Source organism: Eleutherodactylus coqui, chromosome 9 (assembly GCF_035609145.1).
Source record: "Eleutherodactylus coqui strain aEleCoq1 chromosome 9, aEleCoq1.hap1, whole genome shotgun sequence".
In the NCBI taxonomy this organism is placed as follows: Eukaryota; Metazoa; Chordata; class Amphibia; order Anura; family Eleutherodactylidae; genus Eleutherodactylus; species Eleutherodactylus coqui.
Genome location: NC_089845.1, coordinates 17,941,187 through 17,965,941, shown reverse-complemented (window position 1 = coordinate 17,965,941; position 24,755 = coordinate 17,941,187). Strand labels below are relative to the sequence as shown.

The 24,755-nt window shown below is 42.5% G+C and overlaps 1 protein-coding gene across 1 annotated transcript in view; it reads left to right on the top strand.

Moving 5' to 3' along the window:
* The window catches only part of CDH20 (cadherin 20), a 97,854-nt gene that overhangs the window by 61,330 nt on the left and 11,769 nt on the right, over positions 1 to 24,755 (top strand). The window contains exons 6-9 of the mRNA XM_066579183.1: positions 1,790 to 1,977; positions 11,297 to 11,550; positions 18,676 to 18,812; positions 21,025 to 21,146. Of these exons, the coding sequence (XP_066435280.1) occupies positions 1,790 to 1,977; positions 11,297 to 11,550; positions 18,676 to 18,812; positions 21,025 to 21,146 (701 nt within the window). The remainder of the gene's footprint in view (positions 1 to 1,789; positions 1,978 to 11,296; positions 11,551 to 18,675; positions 18,813 to 21,024; positions 21,147 to 24,755) is intronic.

Genomic DNA, 24,755 nt, shown 5'->3' with positions numbered 1-24,755 from the left:
AGTGCACAAGGATGCATGCAGCAAGTACACATGCCTGTGGATAGTCTCTTGTTAGAAGGGCTTGCAACAATAAGCTGCAAGGAGGTGCTGGGTCCCCCTCAGCCCGTAGTAGCTGCTGTCCAGCTGCAGCCAGTAGATGACGGCCATGGGGCATAGTTCCATTCAATACATTGACATATCATAGTGATCCTTATTAAGTACTGTCTAATTAGATGAGGTTTAAAAGTGTCTTCCAGCACTAAACTGTCTTCAAGATAGGTCATCAATAGTTAATTATCAGGGTTCCACCGCTCACTTCTCTCTCTACCAGGCACAGCACCACATAATGGTTGAGTTCGATTCACTTCAAGAGGACGAGCCGCTCTTAGGCTGATGAACGTGACATCATAGGCGTGAGAAGAGGCCACAGGGCTCACCCATGCACCATGGCCTCTCCAATCCGTTGATGGTCAGGGATCCTCATCTGCAGCAGACCTTTACCGATCAACTACTGATGACCTATTCTATAGCTTAGTGCCGGAAAACCCCTTTAAGTATGAACAATAGAGATGAGCGAATATACTCGTTTCGAGTAATTACTCGATCGAGCACCGTGATTTTCGAGTAGTTCCGTACTCGGGTGAAAAGATTCGGGGGGAGGCGTGGCGGAGTGGGGGGTAGCAGCGGGGAACAGGGGGGAGCCCTCTCTCTCTCCCTCTCCCCCCCACTCCCCGCTGCAACCCCCCACTCACCCACGGCGCCCCCCGAATCTTTTCGCCTGAGTACGGAAGTACTCAAAAATCGCGGCGCTCGGGTGAAAAAGGGGCGTGGCCGAGTAGGTTCGCTCATCTCTAATGAACAATAATTGTTCTGTGTAAATGCAGCCAATGATGGGATGACGAATGATAAGTCGTTTGCTTTTCGTTCATCGTTCATTTTCTGCAGGAGTAAAAATCCTCGTTGCTCGTTCGCGGATCGCTCAGTTTAAATACCGACCGTTGGGTTGTTCTCAGTCACTTGTGCAGCACATGTGAATGACTGAACGGTTTCTCCTTTGAACGAGCCAACGATGTATCTGCCGGTATGAACAAAATGCCCGAGAAAACTCTAACGTCATTTGCTCGTTTAAGTGATATATCGTTTGGTGTAAACGCACCGTTTAGTGAATCATCTGATAAGATCTGTGTTTCTTATGCAATTATTTTTAATCCTTCCTTCCGTTCTCTCTCTTCTCTCCCCACCGGCGCTCTCTCTAATGTTTTCTCTTTCGCTCCTCTCTCTGTCCTCTTCTCGTTTTCTTTTTCTCTCGCCCTCCATTTCACTTTTTTCTCCATCTCGCTCTTCACCTTCTTTTTTTCTTCCATCTCTCTCTTCACCTTCTTTCTCCACTCTCTCTCACCCTCTGTTTCACTTTTTTCCTTCCTCGCTCTCTTTTCTTTTTTTCCCCCATCTCTCTCTTCACCTTCTTTCTCCACTTTCTCTCGTTCTCATTTTCTTTCTCTCTCTTCTCTCCCCACCCGCACTCTATCTCTTGTTTTCTCATTCGCTCCTCTCTCTGTCCTCTTCTCATTTTCTTTTTCTCTCACCCTCTATTTCACTTTTTCCTTCCTCGCTCTCTTTTCTTTTTTTCCTCCGTCTCCCTTCACCTTCTTTCTCCACTCTCTCTCGTTCTTGTTTTCTTTTTCTCTCGCCCTCTATTTCACCCTTTTCCTTCCTTGCTCTCTTTTCTTTTTTTCCTCCGTCTCTCTCTTCACCTTCTTTCTCCACTTTCTCTCATTCTCATTTTCTTTTTCTCTCTTCTCTCAATCAGAACATTATCAAATGAACGTCTTGGAATCTTCTCCTGTAAACTCCACTGTTGGTAGAGTTTTGGCCATGGACCTAGATGAAGGAGAGAATGCAGAAATGAAATACACCATTTTAGATGGAGATGGATCTGACATGTTTGATGTTTCGACAGACCCAACGTATCAAGTTGGAGTTATCACAGTAAAAAAGGTAATCCTTACTTTCATGAAAGCAGGCAGCGCTTGTGTATACAAGCAGATTTGGAAACAGTATGAACTAGATTTTATTCAAGGTCAACCCAACTGTCCCTCGCTAATGGATAATGAGAAAATGTTCCTATTTAGTGAGGCACTTCACCAGCGGGCCGCGAGTACAGACCCATCCAGAGCAGTTGGTAATTCATTTAATGATAATGATCCATCATTCAACAAACTTAGGAGGCATCTCATCAAGTATAAGTTTATGCTGACATTCTTAGAGATTTGACAGTTCTTTGGCAATGACAACCAATGAAGTAGAGGTCAAGAGATAAAATGGAGAAAAAGAAGATGAGATTGAAAGAATATAGTATAGTTTAATATAACTATCAGAGGTGAATGGATTGGTCAGTGTGTTATTGATTAGATAAGATATCCACTGGATAAAGCATAATCCTACGTCTTCATGACTACTTCAAATATTCAATTCTGCATGTGGAAATGTTATGGGGGTATCCTTCGGATAGATCAACAATAGAAGATTGCCCAAGGTCCTTTGTAAGAGAACCCATTGATCACCTGTTTACTGTGCCAGTGTGCTGAGCTGATTACTGCAGGAAGCAGACAGCTCTATTTCCACTGCAGTGGCAAGGCTTGGTATTGCAGGCAAAATTCCCATTGAAGTGAATGAGAAATGTATCTGCAGTACCATGCTGGGCCACTGCAGTAAGAACAGAGCTGTTTGCTTCCTGCAGCAATCAACTCGTATAAGGACACAGGCCTGGTAAAACAATTCATTGGTGTGGGTCAAAGGTGACTGAGCCTTGTAGATTTACTACTTATAACCTATTATGAGAATAGGCCGTCAGTAGTTTACAACTAGACATGAAGTCTTGAACTTTCAATGAGTGAAGCCTGGAAAAGTTGAGGTTTCTTTAATAAATTACCTAACCATGTCCCACTTCCTCAAACAGGACAGGCCCAATCTTTTCCCAGCCGTACAAATCACAGCCACGAAAGAGGTGGTTAAACCAAAACCACTGAAATGTCATAGGGATCAGTGGTTTTGTTTTGTCCCGTTATACGGCTGTGATCATAAGGGGACAAAACCACGTTCATCTGGATCCGCCCTGAAGGCCAAGCGATAATAGTTCCTGTTGTCCAGGAATGAGCATCGCTGACTGAATGGTGGCACAGTAGTGAATGGAGGCTGAGCGGGGGTCAATGGGGGTGAGCAAAGGTACGCAATAGTACGCAAGGAGATGTGTGAAACACTCCATAATTGAGCAGGAAAAAGAACATCTGTAACTCATTAAGACTAATTAGCCATTTCAATTGGTGCATCTTTGTTTGCCACGCGCAAATTAGCATGTCTTGTGGGTGCAAAAAGTACAGTAAAATCTGCCAATGTGCGCGCAAAAAAAGCAGTCTTCATTCCTGAAAAAATCTATGCTCATGCACATACACGCATGTGCATGCGAATACGCATGCGCTGGCGTGAGGCCTGCCTTAGGAACAGATCTCTACTCATGGACTGATCTTTGAGTCCTTTCCTACCATTAAGTCTTTTCTAGAACAATTTGCATACTTCCAACATTCAGCTTATTAGTATGTGTGTCCCTAAATAGCAAGTGTCACTCGTACTTATGTTTGTGGGTCTGCATATCCAGCAAGATGCTAATGGAAAGTGGCAACTTTTTATTTGTACTTTAGCACCTTTTCAATGACTGACAACATCCTCCATATGGTGAATATAAATTTTATAGAAATTACACTAACACGCTAACGAGAACTCCAGAGGAAAGTCACTTGTCACAATAGTTTACTGAGAGGTAAATTATTCAAAGATACTAAATAAAGCAAAACTTTATGAGCAGCAAGAACATTTTATGTTACAACCACCTTGTGATACCAGTCATACACCGTATACTGCACTACTTCCTATAGCATGAAATACCAGTCTGAGGTTCATAGGTTAGCTTGTGATTACTCCACTTTACTCTTTGTGCATAGACGTAACAAGAAATGTAACATACGTGGTGACGTATCTCATGCTTTCAATTAGCGTTTGTCCCACCTCAGATAAAAGATGGACAACGCCTCAGGGGTTTGGAAGAGAGAGAGTAGGATCCAAAAAATAAACCAGAAAGGACTTACCTGGCGTGGGCGGCCTAACCTGCCGGTAAACCATCAGTAAGACAGCGCAACAGGAAGAGTCCAAGAAGATTCTAGAGATCTCGGTTCCGCAGATATATAAGTAGCAAGAAAAGCACAAGAAACTCCAGCGCTCAAGGAGTCAAGCTCAAAAGGGTGTCTAGAATTTGGTCAAATGAAAAAAAGGCCCAGTACTAACTTGAAAGGTGGGTCTGATGGGCTCCCTGGACCCTCGCTTAAGCCAAGAATACAGTGAAGTAAGATCTTGTTTGGTTTCCCAGGAATTACTAAATCAGGTCCACTTATGTTTTAGAGAATTATTGATTTAATAGAAAACAATAAGCAATCCTATGGGGACAGTGCAACGCGTTTCGGAGAAGCGTTCTCTATTCTCAAGCACATACAATTATAATGACAGAGATAATATATACAGAGAAGTAGTTGCATGGGAGATGGCTGTAATTGTGTACGTAAAATTAGCGTGTGCTTTTGAGAGAAACATGGTGCCCGAGGTGCGTTTTAGCGAGAAAAGTCGCCACCATTGGGCGTGCATTCTAATGATCTGATGTGATCGCAATGCCAAATCTAAGAGCCAGAGCTAATAAACACTGTGCAAATATTCAGAATATCTTTTTAAAACATAGTGTGCGTCAAAATACTTCTCTAGTGTCCACAATATGGATGCCTCCCTGATGCGAATCACACCTTTAGGCCACATTCATACGGGCGAGCGCGATATCCGAACAAGGAACACGGCCCAATATTGCACTTGCCAACATACATTTTTTATGCCGATGCGAGCCATTTTTAATTCCGAAACTGCTCGCATCGCTTCTGTGAAATTGCGATCCTTAGGCGCGTTTCAGGCATGTCTAGGGATCGCAGTTGTTTCCTATTGATTTTAATGGGAAACATTGTGTTGCACTCACATGCACATAACATAGCGAGGTATTACGCAGGAATGCCCAAGGATAGAACATGCTGCGAGGAAAAGTGTTGGTCATGGGGAGAAGTCCATTCAAAATAATGGAGTTCATATTCCTGTGAGTTTTGTGCTTCTCGCAACGCACAAAACTCAAGCAAAATTCTCGCCAGTGAATAAGCCTTTGGAAGAAGATGCACAAGGTCGGTTCACACATCTACGAACTATACTATACGAAGAAATGTACTGGATATTTCATATTGATACACTTGTACCCAATGGTCTGAATGAGGCTCTAGCAGGACAACACGTGCAGCCCTCTTCCCCCTTTTTTTGATTTTTTTTTAAGTAATTTTTTTTTATTTCCCCAGCCTTTTATTTTACCATTTTTATTTTCCATCTTTTATAGTTTTATACTTTATTAATTCTGATTACTCCTAATTGTGTTTTATAGGTCTTATATACTAAAATATGTCTATACAATTCTTACACACTTTTAAAATACATTTTTTAAAGGTTTTACATTTTATACATTTTCAGTGGTTCCTTTCCTGATCTCTCCTGGCAAATTTGTTTTAATTCATTTGATTTTATCTTATTTCACTGTATTTATACTGTTTATTATACTATCTATATGCTTACTTTTAGTGCATGGGTTCCTTTTCATACATGACACCTTTTCATATACAACTCCTTTTATTTTTACTTTTATTCTTATTTAAACCTCGTTTATAGCTATTTTTATAGCTATGTAAAAACCCCAACCCAATTTACTATTTTTATGATTTGCCTAAAAATCCCCTTAGATTTTGGCTGTTTTCATTTCTACTTTCTTTTGTATTAAGTTTTTATAATGCCCTTTAGACTGTCTTTTGTTTTGAGTGCATTGTTTGTCTTCTTCATATTAAGGCCTTAGTCACACGGGGCGTAAATTACGCGCGTATATACGCGCGTAAAAAAAACGCGTGACCATGTCCATTGCCACCAATATGTTCTATCTTTTGTAGGTACGTTTTTACGCGTGTATATACGCCCGTGGGTTTTTATGCACGTATATACGCGCGTATTTACACCCATGTGACTAAGGCCTCAAGTACATATAAAGTTTTCATAGCATGGTTGTGTCCACTTCCGGTATGTGACATGAATCATGTCATTGAACTGCACATGGGGGGGATGTGCTCTCAGCACGGCATTACGGTCACATCCAGTTGTTGGAACACATGACTGATGCTGGCTTCTCTCCACTGAAATGCACGCCGGGGCACCATGTTTCTTGCAAAAGCCCACACTGATCTTGCATACACAATTAGGGCCATCTTCTATGCAACTTCTTCTCTCTATATATTACCTCTTAGTCATTCTAATTTTTTGTGCTTTAGAAAGTAGACCGATACCCCGAAATGCGTCGCACTGTCCCCGTATGATTGTTTATTGCTTGTCATTAAATAAATAACTCTTGGCCCTGATCCAATAATTTATGGGAAACCAAACAAGGTCTTCCTCCACTGCATCCTTGGCCTATAAGAGTCTGGGTGTCCATCAGACCTCTCTCTAAGATAAGTACCTGTTTTCTTCATTTGACCAAATTCTAGACACCCTTTTGAGACGGACTCTTTGTGTGCTGGAGTTTCTTGCGTTTTTCTCGTTACTTATGCCCCACCTCCGTGGTATATATAGAATAAGCCCATTACATTTTTCACAGGTTTATATTTGAGTTGCCCCCTTATAACAGATCAGATGACCTTATGTTAGTGTCAACCACAAATGCCATGTCCACTGCTAGAGTCCCAATACTGCATAGAAGACAGAAACGTGAGATGAAGAACAGCACTAAATCTAAAAACGCCATCTGTAAAGTGGCTCACCAGAATTGGCCCTATGCATCCTCCATAAGACACAAGTTCAGCCTACTTTGTATTTGCTTCGCATTCTGTTATTTCACATAAAGTAGGCAGACCTGTAATGAGGAAGCAGAATGCTATTGACATAATATTTCCTGTAAGGCTTCCATCCTGCGGTGTATCTGAGCGGAGAGATTCTGGAAATGAATTGGCCCATTTGACTGCCTCCATCAATAGCTGCATTCGCTCACCGCACATTTTTCACTCTATTCCACTATAAAGAACAATAAAAAAAGAGGATGGATTATTTATAAACCAATAAAACTTGTGTTGTTTTAATTGGAGCTTGAAGATCCATAAATGCTAATTATGCTTAGACAAAGCTGTCTTAGATAAGGCAGATGGAGAATTGCTTGTGCATAAAGTATAAAAGTAAGTAAAGTATTGTGTGATCGGGCCGTCACTCCACAGATACTAATAAATTGTCCCACATTAGCCAACAGTAAAAGCACAGACATGTATATTGTTCTGCAAGAGCGAGCCACAAACTGGCTGACACCGACAGCTTGAAGCCGTACATCACACAGGCGGATCACACTGAGAATATTTAAAAGTGAATTATGTAAAAAAAAAATGCTATAAAAATAGTCTAATTATGACTGTCGTGCTTAACCCCTTCACTCCCGAGCCACTTCTGGTCTTTCAACCCCGCTTTCAAAAAATCTGATCTTCATTTTTGTGTCACCGAAGCCATCAGAGGGCTTGTTCTTTGTGGGACAAGTTATGTTTTTCAGAAGACTACTTAAAGTGTAGTGCAACATACCAAAATAATTTAACTCCTGAAGAACGGGGCTGGTCTGTACCTAAAGGACCAGACACACTTTAGGGATTTTAATATTTTTTCACACTGACTTTGTTTTCATTTTTTAGTTTTATTTGGGATGAAAAGCTTAAAAAAATGTTTTAACATTTGCATATATATTTTTTTTAATTATTACATTTACACTAACATAAAGCATGGGAATGGGTTCCTCATTTCATTCCGGATGTTTTGATATATAATATCTATAGCTTTGGATTACAGGGTGCATATGGCAACGGTTTTGGTTGAGGTCGTTTTTACCATCTGTGTCCCCCATGATGTCTTGTAGGACCTCTGGGAGTCATTCACATTGTCTTTTTTTTTACACTTTCCCACTGTAGCTGGAGCATCCATAGGAGCCCCTATGGAAAACAATAGTCACTGACAGAGCTAATCAGGGTCTGCTAGGTCCCTGAAGCTATCGTGTAAAAGGGACACTCGGCGGTCATGCGACTGCCAGCTCGTGTAGTGAAAGAAACGTTTCCACTTTCACTTTTTAGTACATAGTGCTCATTGAGCGCTATGTACCCGGGAAAGGAAAAGGCAGAAAGTAGTTAAAATCTGCTTCTTCCTTCTCCTTCGGGTCCTCAGCTGTTACTAACAGCTGACAACCCGACCTGATCCTGCTTGATTGCAGGAGCAGAGGCTTTAATTCCATAAATTTACGTTGCTTGGTCTTTAATGGGTTAAAAGGTGGGGCGTGGAAAGGAAAAAAAACACAATTTTTCGCTGTTTTGGAGGCGGTCTTATTTTTACGGACTACCCGGTACAACAAAAGTGTCATGTTTACTTTATACTGAGGGTCAGTACGATCGTGTCCAAATTCATAGTTTTTTTTGTTGTTGTAGTAGTCTTGTTACTTGGGGAATATCCCTGTTGGTACAATTTTGGCCAACATACAACTTTTGATTGCTTCTTTATTACATTTTTTTTCTTGGAGGCAGGATGACTAAAAACACAATCCTGTATATTTTTTCCTCTGATGGCATCCACTATAGGGAATAAATAGGGAGTTATTTTATGGATTAAACTGTTACAGACCCTGCAATGCCAAATAGTTGTTTTTTTTGGTTTGTTTTTTGTTAAGAATAGGAAAAGGGGGTTATTTTTAATTTTTTATATTAATTTTTGTAATAATTAACACATCCAGGGATTATTCTGACTGCTGTTATAAATTGCAGTCTGCCTCATTTGGTTTTTTTTTTTCTTCCTATGGATTAACAAGGGGAAATGGAAACAGGCTGAACTTCATGGACATTGTCTTTTTTCAGCCTAGCATACTATGTTGATATGTTATTTCACTTTTTTTAGTTCTAGTTAATAGGGGACTTGAACAAACAATGATTTTGATCGCTTATATACTGCAATACATCAGCATTGTCTTGTATTTCTGCAGGCATTAAGCCATGTCATAGGCACGGCTTAATAGACAGAAATGCATGGCAGGCTTGAAGACCTGAAGTCCGTCACCTGGCCCCAGGCTGCCATAATATCCAAGTAGCACACTGCGATCTCATTGCTGGGAGGCCGTTGAGGAAACAGAGGGAGTCTCCTCTCTCTGTTGGGCCTTTCAAATGCTTCTGTGAAAATTGATAGCGGCATCTAAATGATTAACAGCTACAACCAGAGCTATATCTGATCATAGCCGCTGCAGTCAGGAGTCCATTATCAAAGACAGCCGACACCTGTAGTTATGGAGCATGCTCCGCTCCCAGGCCTGTTGCATACACTGCAGGCCCTCTTGAAGGAAGTGGTTAAACCACGTTTTCTTTTGGGGTCATTTGGAAGTTTGATTTTCATGATTTTTAACAGGACTTATAATATGGTACGAAGAGTGCAGTGCTAACATTTCCATCAATTGTATCACTGGTAAAATAAAGACTTCACATGTAATGACTGCCTTATAATGAAGAGGCTTGAAGTCTACTGTCTGATGTATGCATTGGGTAAAGTTCCTAACAAATGCACCAAGCATATCCATAGTGTCCCATGTAACAGGGGGATGCCAAAATAATGCCCTTTTGGCATCTACTGAGCTCTTAAACATTGTATATCTTCCTTTAAGCTGTATCAAAAAAATCAGGGAGAGCGCCTCACACGTCATGCGCGAACACCAAAAATATAGGAAATCTAGCTCAACCGGGTGCTGGGCGGAACATCTGCATGAATGTCCCGCCTGCACCTCGAGTCCAGGAAGGCTTAAAGATGGTATCTTTAGAGGTTTCTTCCACTTATCCAAATTCTTGGAGAGCTGCAGTTTTTAGGGGATACCCCAGGTTTTGGCACAAAAAACGGGTATAAATAATAGTATAAAGTAAAAAAAAACTTTTTCACTGCGCTGCAAAGGATCAGCCTCGAAGTTCAAAACAGGAGGTAGATTTTATGATAAATTAGATCAAAATTTATTTACATAAAAAGGAAAATAAGAGGCAATACATTACCTCTATTTAAAAGACAGCAAGGTACATGCAACGCGTTTCGGTGTCTGACGCCTTTGTCAAGCATACAGTATCATTACAACCCTGCTATAAATAGTATAGAGGACATACCATATCATTAGTGTACATAGGAGACATCTGTTCGGAACCGCCGGGATGGGACGCCAATCAGGCGCAGAAGGTAACTTCCGTTTCTCGTCATCGAGAGGCTGATCCATTGTAGCGCAGTGAAAAGGGTTTGTTTTACTTTATACTACCTTTTAGCTGTATGGAATAGTGTTGTCATCTATGCTGTACATACAGAGGCGTACAGTAAAAATGTACTCGTTTTATTGAAGAATAACATTGTCCACTTATACAAACAAATGCAGCTACAATGTATCAGGTTTTCTAAACATATATTCTGTTAGGCCGCCGGTCCACGGGCGGGACGGATATCACATTGTAGTCGCATGCACATCACGTGGGTGCTGCAGCGTCAAGGAGCAGGCCCATAGCAGAGGAGACCCAGGTTAGAGAAAGGCCTTGTCACGGGGCTCTACTATCTCTTCCACTGGGGGGTAGCTAGGGAGCGAGCACGTTACCGCTGCGGGAGTTACCTTAACCCCTTAAGGACCAGGCTGTTTTGCACCTAAAGGACCAGACACTCTTTAGGGATTTTACCCATGTGGCGGTTTTACTGTCGGATTTTGTTTCCTTTAGCTACCAAAATTATTTTTGCTGCGTTTTTTTTTCCGTGACATATGGGGCAATTTTTTAAAAATCTCTTTTTCACTGACTTTTTTTTCTAGATTTTTTAGTTTTATTGGGTGTAAGAAGCTAAAAAAAATGATTTTTAACATTTATAGTTTTTTTTTGTTTTTTTTAATTAGTATATTTATGCTAAAATAAAGTACGGGAACGGGTTCTAACTAAAAAAGATTTATATTCTTTTATATCCTTCTTTGAGCTTTTTCAACAAGTGTTTCCAGGGAGGCAGCTCAGTGTAAAATGTGTATGTATGTTAGCAAATAAAATGCGCCAAAGTATAGCAGTTTATGTTAATGTCCGTTTTATCTTCTATTACCCTGTAGAATAGACTGCGCTCTTATAGGACAATATTCTTTTTTCAGCCTTTGGACTTTGAAAGCAAGAAAAGCTACACACTGAAAATTGAAGGTTCAAACCCACACATCGAAGTACGTTTTTTTAACCTGGGTCCATTCCGTGATACGACAACCGTGCACATTAGTGTTGAAGATGTGGACGAGCCTCCTGTATTTGAATCTAGTCATTACTTTGTGGAAGTCTCTGAAAATGTAGACATTGGTACAACAATACAGATTGTGTCCGCTCGGGACCCGGATGCAACCAATAACTCAATCAGGTATGTAACGAAAAAACACTAATATCATACATGTTTGTTGGCCGTCTTGTAAGGGCGTGTCCTCTGGGTTTCCCCTACAAATATATTACTTGCCCCTATGTATTCAGGTGCTATACAAGTTATATGTTGTGTATTGCTTTAAGAGGGAGGGAAGTTGTTTCGGTGCACACAAGAAGGGGAATCTTTCTCTCTGTTTAGATTACCACATTAAGTGACACATGTCCGATTTCAAAAATAGGGCCTGGTCAAGAAGACCAAAACTGCCTACAAGTGAAATATGATTGTCTTTAGTGCACCCATATCCTGTGTCCAACGTCCACCCGCAGTCCAGAAAAGGATATTCTGCCCATTGTGGCCCCTTCACACAGGCTGGAAATGTTACAAAATTTCCAAAGGTAGAATCGCTGCATAAAGTCCGCAGCATTTACAGTACATGGAGGGGGGTTTAAAATAGTGTGGAAGGTTTCCATAACGAATGCACAGTATTTTTGAAAAATGCTGCCGATTCTAAATCCACAGCAAGTCTGTGTATGCTGCCGAATCCAATCCTTGCAATACTAGAGTTAAATCCTGCAGCTCATCCACCTTTAAAAACTTGCCCAAATCTGAACTATTTCCACACTAAATCTGCAAAATTGTCTACTGTGTACTTGGTGCATATTTGCCGTTGCTTTAGGTGGCCTAAATATCCTAAATCATCTTTACAAGGGCATCATGTGACTGCATCATCCATAGGGAAGATACACATTATTGACATGAGCAGTCACATGACGTCTAGTGGTGTTCCGGCCTTCGGCCCAAGGTATGCTCAGGCCACATATTGCAGGATCACGTCCTACTCTAAGGATTCCGTGTTGGACGGTAAGAGGTCGCGCTGCAAGAAAGCATCATGTGACATGACAGCAGTGTCCAACATGGGCTCATTAAACCTGTAGGCAATCCAGATATAGCAACGTTTAACCCGAAGCTCCGGTAGTAACTTATTACAGCATGTTATCTTACCTTAAAGGGGTTTTGTCATTAGTAAAATAAAAAACGAGGGCACACTCATCTCTCCTGGAGTCTCGGGATGCAGCTGACAGTCACCACGGTATTCGACGGAGACTTCTGGGTAGTTGTACGAAGGAAGCACATGCCCGTTGCAGCCAGAGGCAGCAGCATCAGGTCCCCAAACTCCTGGCATCATGGCACCCAGGATATGAGCGCTGATGCCAGGAGTGACAACGGTGACACTGCAGCCTCTGATTGGCTGCAAAGGTCACGTATTTCCACCACCCAACTACCGGAAAGTCACCGCCGACTACCGGTGGCAACTGTCAGCTGCATTCCAGGACTCCAGGAGAGATGAGTATACCCTTGTTTTGTAGTTTACACATGGCCGACCTAGGGGATGGGGTTTTGTTCTAATGACAAAACCCCTTTAACACAACAAAAGCGATTGAAAAGTTATTAAAGGGCAAGAAATCGTTCAGTGTCACAGTTTTTTGGAATGCACTAAATGTCGTTAAACTTAGTTACAACTATCATTGTGTTCTGCTCCCCTCCACACCCCGGCTCTGAATATATGGTTTAACAATGGAGTCACATGATGGCCTCTTGTGGCGCAACCTCCTTCAATTCAGCCCTGAATTATTGCACCACTAGAGGGCATCAGGTGATGTATATGATGTGGTCACGTGATGCATCGCTAGACGCTAGTTTAGCACGTTTCATGGATGGACCATGTTTTTCTGGACTGTTGGTGCACCTTGGAGACAAGAAGCGGTTGCACTTAAGAGAAACAAAAAAGGTACAAAATATTTATTGCAAAAAAATTATATTTCACTGTGAAGTGATCGGGAAATAATATAGCAGTACTTGGGGCGGCTTCAGACAAATGCAAAAAGTGCATGTAAAGAACAATACACAAGGAAATGCGCAGAACCACCGGGAAAAGCACACACCGGGACCTTATTAGGCTCTATAGCCATATAAATCAGGGTGGGGGAACATGTGAACATGCCATGCCGGCGCAAATATGTACCGTAAAGTACGCAGGCACTGGCGCAAAAAAAAGCCTCGTTCAGGACGGCTTCAGATGATCCTGTGCTTTAATATGCGCATTTCAGCACAATGTATTTGGCAGTTAACAAGGCACTTTTACATGAGTGTCAGCGTATTTTACTGCTCTTTTTTGCGCACACAGGGACTGTTCATATGGGCGCGGGACACTCCTCCATCCTGATTTACAAGGTTATTTAGCATAAAGCGTTCCAAATGTGTTCTCTTTTTCACGGAATTGCACGATAGATTGCGCACCTCGCATAGACTTCGATGGGGTGCGCAAATATGCAGAAAGGTAGAGATAGAGAACAAGCGCATTGGTTTCTATTGTCTGCGTATTGCTCACGTATATTTTGCGCCCATCTGAAGCCACCCTCACTGTGCAAATACGTTGCGCTGAGGCCAGGGATTTGCGCATACGCTTGTCTGAAGCCGCCCTTAAGAGTTTTCTGAGATATCTTTTTTTCTAAAAACCTGATTACATGACAGCAGAGGACAACGAATCCTGGATGTAAGTGTTACCCACACAGCGCACTCTGTGGACTGGTCTGTAGCTCATTCACATCAATACCGGCAATTCTAGGGAAAAGTTTCACTCTGTTTACACAGAAAAAGTGCATCAAACGTAACAGCTAAAGTTTTAGAACCCGACTTTTATATAGAATGTAAGACTTGTCCTGTGGCCTGAGGATGGGGAGTAATGAAAGCTCCAAGCCTGCTTCTTATTAGAGAATTCAGAACTCAGGTATCACCTGAGAAGCCTAACATTAGTGAGTAATCCAGCACAAGGATCAGAATCGTCAAAGTTTGTCCAAGTTGTAGCTAACCTGTAAAACCCTTCTGCATACAGTAAAATAACAAATAGTGATATGCTCGCCTTTCCCCACTCCCGCCATGTCCTGCGGTGTTGCTCCAGGTCTCCCCTCTTTACAGGCTGCCCCCGTCAGTTTATGGGAGGTCGTAGACACCACAGCCAATAACAGAGCTCCTCGCCTGATCACTGGGCTCTAGTTTGGGCTGCAGTGACTGTGATGTCCAGTAAACCAGGCAGGACTGTAAGCTGTAAACAAACACAGGCGCAAGCACCGGGAGAGGGGAGCATAAGCCTTTTTGTTATTCTAGTGGATGCAGAAGGACTTTTACAGATAAGCTATAACTCGGACGACCTCTTTAATGCTGATCTGACCTTCAAATGACAAGAAAATAAGAATGTGTTGAAAGAACAGGCAAGAGATTCCTAACAAATCAAACTCTGGCATTCATTTCTGATGGGTAACTGGCCAGCTTCTAAGGAATCGAGAAGAGTTTTGCTGTATGAAGAGATGCAAGATGGAGGCTCTATGTTGTAATGATGTCATAGTCATCAACATTCTGTACTACCGTGGGAGACACATAGGAATTGAAAACCATTACTATTTTGATGCATATCTTTAGACCTTATGCAGATCCATGTACAGTAGGCTGAGGGTCCCCATAGACATAAGACTCAAGTAGATGGAAATGCACGATTTCAACTAAAATGGTTGTGAGTCAAATTAAATTTAACGACAAACGATCATTTTATATGACAGATTAAAAACCACCATTGTCCGGAAATAGGTTGGCTCTGCTTGAATTTTTCATCCAGCAGTCGGACAAAAGATCTTTCATTTTTGTATATGATCAATCTTCTGGTGAAAGAATGTTCTCAGAGAGATCTTTCATCCGTCGCCTATGGAGCATGCATGACCAGTTTGAACAACTTTTATGGCCATCATTTTCCTCCAAGCCAGCACAATGCAGACAATGCCCACTCCTGGCTGGTGGGTGGTGGCTGGGCTTCTCCCTCCCCCTCCTCTTCCCAGGGCTTTACTTCTCTTCTCTTCCCTCCCCCTCCATCTCCCTCTAAAGCCTGGTTTAGACAACAATCTTTGCTCAAAAAATCTTTTGAGCGTTTTTTGAGCGATAATCGCTGTGTGCTTTTTTTTTACAGCGCTCCGAGCAGGGGATGCAGAAGGGAAGCGGGGCTGCTTGCCTTCTGCATCCAGCTGTTCCCCGCTCAAAGTGCCCGGCTGTTATACAGCCGAGTGCTTCGAGCGGGGCATGAAGAACACAGCTGGACAGCTGTGCTCTTCATACCCCGATGTCTTCAGGGAGCGGGATACAGCTGAAACAATAGTATCAGCTGTATCCCACTGTGAATTCCTGATAACTGATCATTGTCTTTCAGAATGCTGAAAGATCAGTGACGGCTTAATGAAAAGTGTACGATGTCAGTGCAGTTAGACAAAACGATTATCGCTCAAAAGACGGCGTCTGAGCGATTTTTGAGCGAAAATCGTATCTAAAAAGGCCTTAAAGTCACCTATTGGTTTGCTTTGAAGTGCTTTCTGATCACTTTCCGTTTTTTTTTTGGGATAGGAACAATAAAATTGCAGTTTTCATACTTTTCTCCATTCAGAAAAAATGAAAGCAAATGGAACATAGTCAATCTGAACACAAGCTGAGAGCAAAAAATTCCAGTTTGCTTCAGTTTTTTTATTAAAAAGGAAATGGAATACCACCCATTGTCACAGAGCTCTGCGCAGCTGTACGGTGTCCATACCGGCCTGCATGTTGGAGATTTTCATCTAGGGAAGAACACCTCCAAAATACAACGTTCAATGAAACATGGCGTGATTTACACAGAATTTGTGAGGGGAAAAAACACAATATGCCTACAGAGAGGTCCGTATGTTCCCTACTACAGCCCCGTACTTGGAGCTTGTACAGTACTATAATATGGACATACGCGTGAGGAAGCCGGAAGTCAGCGGTGCAACTTGAACCTTCTTGGCATTTCCGTCTGAAATGACTCACTCAGGAGCAGGGTCGTTTTTCCCGTCTGAAATATTTTAAGTTCTTTAATTTGAACAGGTTTTCCAGTTTACATTTTCTCTTTAATGTTTGGTTACTTCAAAAAAATTTTAGAAAGTTTTTTACATTTTTAAATAGTTCAAATATTATTAAAATCTCAAAATCTCAAATATTTAATACTCTTCTGCGGGGGAGCTGCGGGGGAGAGCGGGGAGGAACGTGGTGGGGGGAATCTCTCTTCCCACCCCCACCCCCGCTCCTCCCTGCTCACTCCCGCAACTCACCTCTCACCGGCACCCGAATCTTTAGAGACGAGTGGGCAGGTACTCGAATAAGGCACTACTCGTACGAATAGTTTGCCTTAGCGAGTATGCTCGCTCATCTCTACTACTTACCTGTTGAGTAACTGAATGTCAGGGGTCACATTTCGTATGGCTGCCGTTCACATAACTGACCCCATATTTAGTTTTAATCAGTTAGTCCTTGGATGGATTACACAGAACTAATCTGTGGCTGCTAGATGAAAGGTAGATGGGAAGAATTTCAAATACATGTATATTAAGACATGTTATAACTTCCTATTATATGTGTATGGAAGTCTCTTCTCTACTGCTAACTTGATCTACAGTTCAGGCCCTAAGAGCATGTCAAATATCTTAGACTGATTTGTGGATTTAGGGGCAAATGGGCACTTCTGAGGGGACGCAAGCTTAGGATAGTATGCTAGACCCCACAGTATCTGCACTAGCCCGGCTACTATGCGCAAGCAAAAAACTATTTTCATTTACAGACCCCACTTCAAGTTAATTGTAGATTTTTGACGGATGTTCTGCAGCAGTAAATCCACAGTGGAAAGAATCCACATCACATGGTACAGATTTAAATGCAAATTTTGGTACAGATTCTCCACGGATTTCACCTCCTCATTTTAAGGAGTGAAATCTGTGGTGAAAATTTGCACTGCTAATGGACATCCTGTGGATTTAAAATCCACAGAGGACGTCAACTTACTCTACAGATTTTCTGCATGTGGACTGAATTTTTTTTAAATGTCATCTAGGGATGAGCGAACCTACTCGTTTCAAGTAATTACTCGATCAAGCACCGCGATTTTCGAGTACTTCAGTACTCGGGTGAAAAGATTCGGGGGGTGCCGGGGGGGCGGGGGGAGGCGTGGTGGCGCGAGGGGTAGCAGCGGGGAACAGGGGGGAGCCCTCTCTCTCTCCCTCTCCCCCCCACTCCCCGCTGCAACCCCCCACTCATCCACGGTGCCCCCCGAATCTTTTCGCCCGAGTACGGAAGTACTCGAAAATCGCGGTACTCGGGCGAAAAGGGGGCGTGGCCGAGTACACTCGCTCATCTCTAATGTCATCCACACTGCTTGCAGTGTAAATGCTGTGGATTTTCAGCAGCTAATTCTGACCTGTGTGAACATAGTGTACTCTTAGGGTATATTCACACAGCGGCTTTCACCACGGACTTTTCCACCCAGAATCCACCTGTAGAACTAATGTACAAGGATTTAGTCGTGCCAATGGGCAAAATCCGCCTGTGGAATTTCTGACACGTCTCTGCGCCAGTTCACAGAAAGAAGTGACACCATTTCTTCATGCCCATCTGTGCAAAAATGCATCGGAAATTTCCCATTGACAGGACTGAACCCGCATGCAGATCCACAGAGAAAAAACACATCAGAATAGCTGCAAATTTCCTTCGCAGTTTTACAAGCTAATTCCGAGCAGGAAGAATTCACGACGGACTCCGCCATGTAAACATTCCCTTAGAGCGGTTAGACACTCAGGTTTTTGAAGCGCCTTTACATGAAGTTTTTTTATCCAGTTTTTTTTTTGTTAAAGCCAGAAGTGGGTTTAAAAGGAATGAGAAATATAAAGGAAGACCTTACTGTTCTCCTTCCTGCTGGACCCATTTCTGGCTTCGTCTGCCACAAAACCCTTTGTGTGAAGCCGTCCTTACTGCATAACAACTATTTATAAATGGAAATCACAAGTGGCTCACAACATTTAAATCTGAGCAAAAGAATAAAGCAACTCAATTTCAAGTGACAGCTTAACAGTATTTTTCAATGCTCTATATGTAATTGTCAGTCTTCCCTGAGCAGACGGGTGTAGACTAGCTGTCATGATGTGTCCCATGCACTGCACACACACAAGAGAGAACATTCCTCTTCATTATCGGTCAGTAGCCCCCTTTATGTTCCTGATGCTATTTTTGTTTTTTTTCCTGCAGGTATTCCATTGACCGAAACAGCGATCCTGGCAGATATTTCTATGTTGATATTACCACAGGAGCACTGATGACAGCAAGGCCTCTAGATAGGGAAGAAGTCTCTTGGCATAATATCACAATTTTAGCAATGGAGATGAGTAAGTAAAATTTACACATAAATATTAGAAATTATCTCTGCGCATTTGGCATTATTTTACTAATGTTATGCCCAAAAAGTAATGTACATTGACATTGTGGATACTGTAGTAGTGCAGCTACTGAGGAGGCGAGATAGTGCTGGAATGGGATGTAAATTTGATGTGTTTTATCTGAAGTCCTGAAGCCAGGAGCGTAACTATAGGGAATGCGGTTGCACCCAGGTGCAAGAGCCTAAGGGGGCCCTTACGACATCTCCTCTCCATATAGGGAGTCCAGTACTATGACTAAAGCATTATAGTTTGGGGCCCCGTTGCAGATTTTGCATTGGGGCCCAGGAGCTTCAAGTTATACCTATGCTGAAGCCCTTGATTAGTTGCATCAGGTGTGCTTGAGATACCTAATTTGTAATTGGAATTCTAATTGTAGGGTTGAATAATTCTGAGACCGCAGTAGTCAATAACCCCTTAACAATCCAGGACGACTATTTACTTCATTGAGGTTCGGGGTTTGTATGGAGGGGCATTGGGGGTTGATCATGTTCCATAAAATGTGTGTGCCAGCTGTTTCTTACAGTCAACCCTAGCTCGCAACAGTTCCAATCAACAGCACTGCTGATCACAGGTGTTAACCCTTTAAATGCCGCTATCAATTCTGACAGTGGCATTTAAATGCCCCGATCGGTGTTTAAATGTCCACGATGAGATTATGGGGTGCCATTCGACTGCCATGGCAGATGGGACCTTCTGAAAGCCCCCAGGGCTGCCATTGCAAATTGTGGTATAATGTAATACTATGGTATTACATCATACTGCAGAAAACGATCAAACCATCGCATGTTATTGTCCCCCTAATAACAAAAAAAAATATGTAAAAATCAGTTGGAAAAAGTTTTATTAATTATTAAAAAAATAAAAGGTAATAAAGGTTTAAAACCCCTCTGGCCATATTTATAATAACAAAATCTAAGTAAAAAAAACCTAAACACATATTTGGTATTGCTGCATACATAAAAGTCTGATCCATCTAAGCAACGCATTATTTACCTTGCACAGTGAACATCGTCAGAAGAAAAAAAACACACAATTGTGCTTTTTTGGTCAATCCGTCTCCAAGAAGGTAATAAAATGTTCTGTGATAAAAAGCTGTCAAAATGATACCAATAAAAGCTACCAGACGTCCCACACAAAAAAACGAGCCCTCATACAACTATATCGACAGAAAAAAGGGTCTTGGCTGTCAGAAGAAGGCGGCAGAAAATAATAACATTTTTTTCCAAAGATATTTCAGATTTTAAAAGTAGCAAAGAAAAAAAACTACATAAATATGGTATCATAGTAATCATACCGACCCATAGAATAAAGTTATCATTTTTGCTGCAGTGTGTTCATCGTAGACAGAAGACTCCACTAAACATGGGCATGTAGACTTTTTATATCCACTGTATGTGTGTGTGTGTGTGTGTGTATATATATATCTTAAAATACTAACGACCACTTGTCCGTGAGTGAGTGACTGAGTGAGTTACTGTACATGCTCCGCCCCTGATCACATGATGGTGATGTTATCACAGGTCCTTCGATCTTTTTGACCAACTCCCACCGTAATCACGGGTCCTTCACTGAGTTACATGTGATGTCATTCACCATATTGCATTATAACTGGTGTATTGCACCAACAGAAACATTAGTGCTATAAATACTCCTAACTAGTGTATATACACAATATATTATATATATATACACACACACATACACAGCACATGCTTGAGGTCATTCCTGAATGTTTGTTCATCTGATCATTGTCCCATGTGAAGCTTATGCAGGATCTGACGGGCGACGTCGCCCGGCCTGGTGGCATCCCGTAAACCTGTCACATGGGTTCTAATGTAGAATCCCCAAGGCAGGTTTATGGAATCTCGCTGATGAAGTCCCTGCCAGCTGTTCATTAGCTGCAGCAGTCAAGTGGGTAAACAACCCATGTGAACACTGCCACCAATGTAAACAGAGGAGTGGAGGCGGAGTAACAGCGCATAGCGGGAGGTGAGTATGTGTGGTTTTCATTTTACACACACCTCACCAATTTTACACATGTCGAAAAACCTTTTTAAGTATGCATAGAATGTAAGAAGAAAGGAGAATAAATGCTGAATATATATAGATATACAGTAATAGCAAAAATATTCAAAGTGTGCCCCCTTATTTAACCCTTCAGATAATCCTGCACAAGTTGGAAGTGTTCCTGTTACAATAAGAATACTAGATGTTAATGACAATGCTCCAGTCTTCACCAAATTTTTTGAGACATTCATGTGTGAAAACGCGAAGACGGGGCAGGTAAGAACACAAAAACCGTATTGAAGGTCCAGCTATGCCTTCTATTGATACTTATTGTTGTTGTTTTTTATAACAGTAGAAAATATATGAGTGGTGAGAGGGAACTGTCACCGGAGAGATCTGCTTTAGGGGTTGGCCTTTTTGAGAAGAGTCTCCCAACCATAAGCCTCAGTTCCTCTTCTGCTCCAATCCCAACCAATTAAATATTACATAGTGCCCTTATAATTGACTGCTTGTGTAATAAATAGGCACTTGTATTAACCCTTTCCAATCCAATTTTTTTGCCACGCTCATTTTTCCCAGCTCCAATTTATTTTGTGCGGGAAAGAGGTTGGTGGATTACTTGGAACAACATAGAAAACCACACAAATAAATTACCTAATGATTTTATTAGCACTTTTAGATAAATTAAAAGGTTTTTATTTATTTTGACTTATAATTTTTTAGCGCGTGATACTTTTTGAAACACATTGCAGGATGAAGTCCAGGCTTCCTAGTACATGTTTCACAGTAAAGCCGCCTGCAGACGGCCGGGTCGGATCCGGCTGCGAGAATTCTCGCAGCGGGACCCGAGTGTCTGCAGAGAGCAGCGCGGGCACTCACCTCTCCCGCGGCCCCGGCTCTCTCATGTGCCAGCTGCTGGGCAGCCGGCGCATGCACAGAGCGGGGCCGGCGGCCGGTGAGTGACGTTTCTATGCGGGGCTCTGCGAGCCCTGCACAGAAATAGAGCATGCCGCGATTTGTTTGCCGCGCTGCCAAATCGCGGCCGTCTGCCTAGGATTGCGTTTGTTAACGCAATCCTATGGCAGCTTCCAGGGGCGGAAATTCCGCCGCGGAATTTTCGCTAGTGTGCAGGAGCCCTAAAAGGTGGTTTCTCTCCTTCCCACTTTCTCATCTCTTTTGCTCACTATTATGTGAATAAGCGAGCTGCAAACAGCACTGATCAGCGCTGGATTCTTCATTTACTGAAAGCCAGATGTTCCTTCTCCTCTGCCCTGCTGCCCTGTATTCTCCGACATACAGGAGGGGAGAAAGAACATGAGTGCAGTCAGTAAATGAAGAGCCCAGCGCTTATCAGTGCTGATAGTGAATGCTCGAATGTGCTTCCCTCCCCCTCTCTGCTGCCGGAGAACACCCGACACACTTTTATGTTAGTAAGTGAGCTGGAAACGGGGTCACTCAGTAAATGCAGAATGGAGCGCTGTCCAGTGCTCTTTCCAGCTCACTTATTCACATAAAAGTGTGTCGGGTGTTCTCCGGCAGCAGAAAGGGGGAGGGAAGCACATTCGGACATTCACTATCATCACTGATAAGCGCTGGGCTCTTCATTTACTGACTGCACTCAATGTTCTTTCTCCCCTCCTGTATGTCGGAGAATACAGGGCAGCAGGGCAGAGGAGAAGGAACATCTGGCTTTCAGTAAATGAAAAATCTAGCGCTGTTCAGTGCTGTTTGCATCTCACTTATTCACATAAGTGTGTCGGGTGGCCTCTGTCAGCAGAGCGTGGGAGGAAACAGCATGTCGGGTCTGCCCCGACATCGGAGCTATAGAGGAAAATGATGATGTCGGGGCAGCCCCGACAGTGGATTGGAAAGGGTTAAAGGAGTTTTCCAGGCTGCGCTCGCTGTCGGTGGCGGGCTATTCCCTAAGTGGGAATGGAAGCTGTTGCTCCGACCCATGTGTAGTGATTCGGCACTGGTAATTGCAGGCGAAGCTCCCATGAATTTAAATGAGAGCTGCTCCATCCACTACACAGGGGTTGGAGCAGCAGCTTTCACTGCAACCCCAGTATTTCCTGGCACTGACGGTCGGCACTGCTTGGAAAACCCCTTTAATCACATGCCGTATCAGCCGAATGCGATTTCCCTTTATTATTTCCTAACATGGTGGATACTGCAGGGAGAGTATGCAGTGGGTGTCAGTTGTGTATCACAGCCAAAATTGTGATGCAACAGCCTGGATCGGAAATAACTCCAATTACATGTACTCGTAGCATGGTGCTGTGGTCAATATTGAAATGGCATCTAAGGGGTTTGACAGATACTCCTATCAGTATCCCTGCAACTTGATCGCAGAGTGCCATTGGGTTGTCATGGCAACCAAGAGCCTTATGAATGGCACTTATCAGCCAACTTAGTACATGTCTTAGGTCCTCAGGGGCAGGGCTTAAAGAGAATCAGTCATTATTTTTATGGTAATGACAGGCACACTTATTGCAGCCTTCTATCTGTTATATGTAGCTGTTCTGTAGTTTTTGAGAAATTTTCACTTTATTAGTTGCAGCACTCAATTTGTGGTGTTGTAACGAAGCCATGGGAGTGAGGTTAGGTTCCTGATGGGTCGCCCAAATTGACAGAAACGCGTCAAACCTATCCATGAGCCAATGTCTTCAAAAGAATAGAACCAAACCATATAAATAAACTCTTGAACCAACTACTACAACAGCAGTTTTCAAATTCTATTACCAATTACAACATCAGAATCTGAGGGCACTCTGGTCAATTCTTTGACCTAACTGCCTCTCCATTTTTTGGTTCTGATGCATATTATTAGATGCTAATAATCATCTATGAGCCGACACTAACCATCATTAAGGTTGGACCGTAGATGTGGGTGATATACGGCTCCTCTGGATTGGGCCCAGCTCCAAAGAGCCAGGACCCCACATAAACTGATTTCTGGCTACCACTACCAGACACTATCCAGGTTGAGTGCTTATCCCTCCGGGGAATTCAATATACCAGTGCTTATACCACCTGCACATTGTAAATGGATTCATGAAGGACCTAGAAAGTTTGATTCATACAACGTTTATAGGTTATGGAGGTATATGGTTATGTGGTGAACTCCCACAGACCCCAAACTGCCATTTAGTAGGAAGCTCACATCTTGGATCTATTTACCACTGATAAAAGACCCTCATTGATGAGTTCTGATCACTGATTTGGGGACTATTGTATCTCTGTATATACACATATTCAGGTGTATAAATCTTGTGGCATTTATTAGCCAATAAGACTGGACATAATGTGGGGGAGGGGGTAGTCATATGTTTATTTGTTTATTTTTGGAGCCATAATTTCAAAGGATTTAATAAAAGCTATATTTTAGGAATCTGTCCTGTTACAAAAGTAGCTGTACAGTATGTTCATTACCTGATCCTCAGTAAATTGCTGTTCAACCTTGCTGAGCCCATGAAATTTCACTGTGCCATCCTCAAGAGGGGTACCATGTAACGAGTGTAGCTAGTCACAATTCATAGTCCTCAAGCAAGTCTTTAAAGGCACAAACACATCTATAGACTACACTTTCCTTATCCCTTGTGGGGAGCTTCCGTCCTCCACCCACTGACCCTACTTTGGTTCTCCGCACGGAGACTCCAATCTCCATCTAACAAATACTCACAACCCAAGGAGTCTGAACTCATCTCCAACTGCCAAGACAGTACACTTGGGCAATTTCAGCTATCCTCAGCATCAAGGAGTTCTCTCTGCACCACAGACTACTATCAGTGCGCCAACTACTGGCTTTTTATAAGCTGCATATCACCACTACCCAACATCATGGCAAATATAGAGTAAAATTATGTGTGCCTGAAAGTGGTCTAA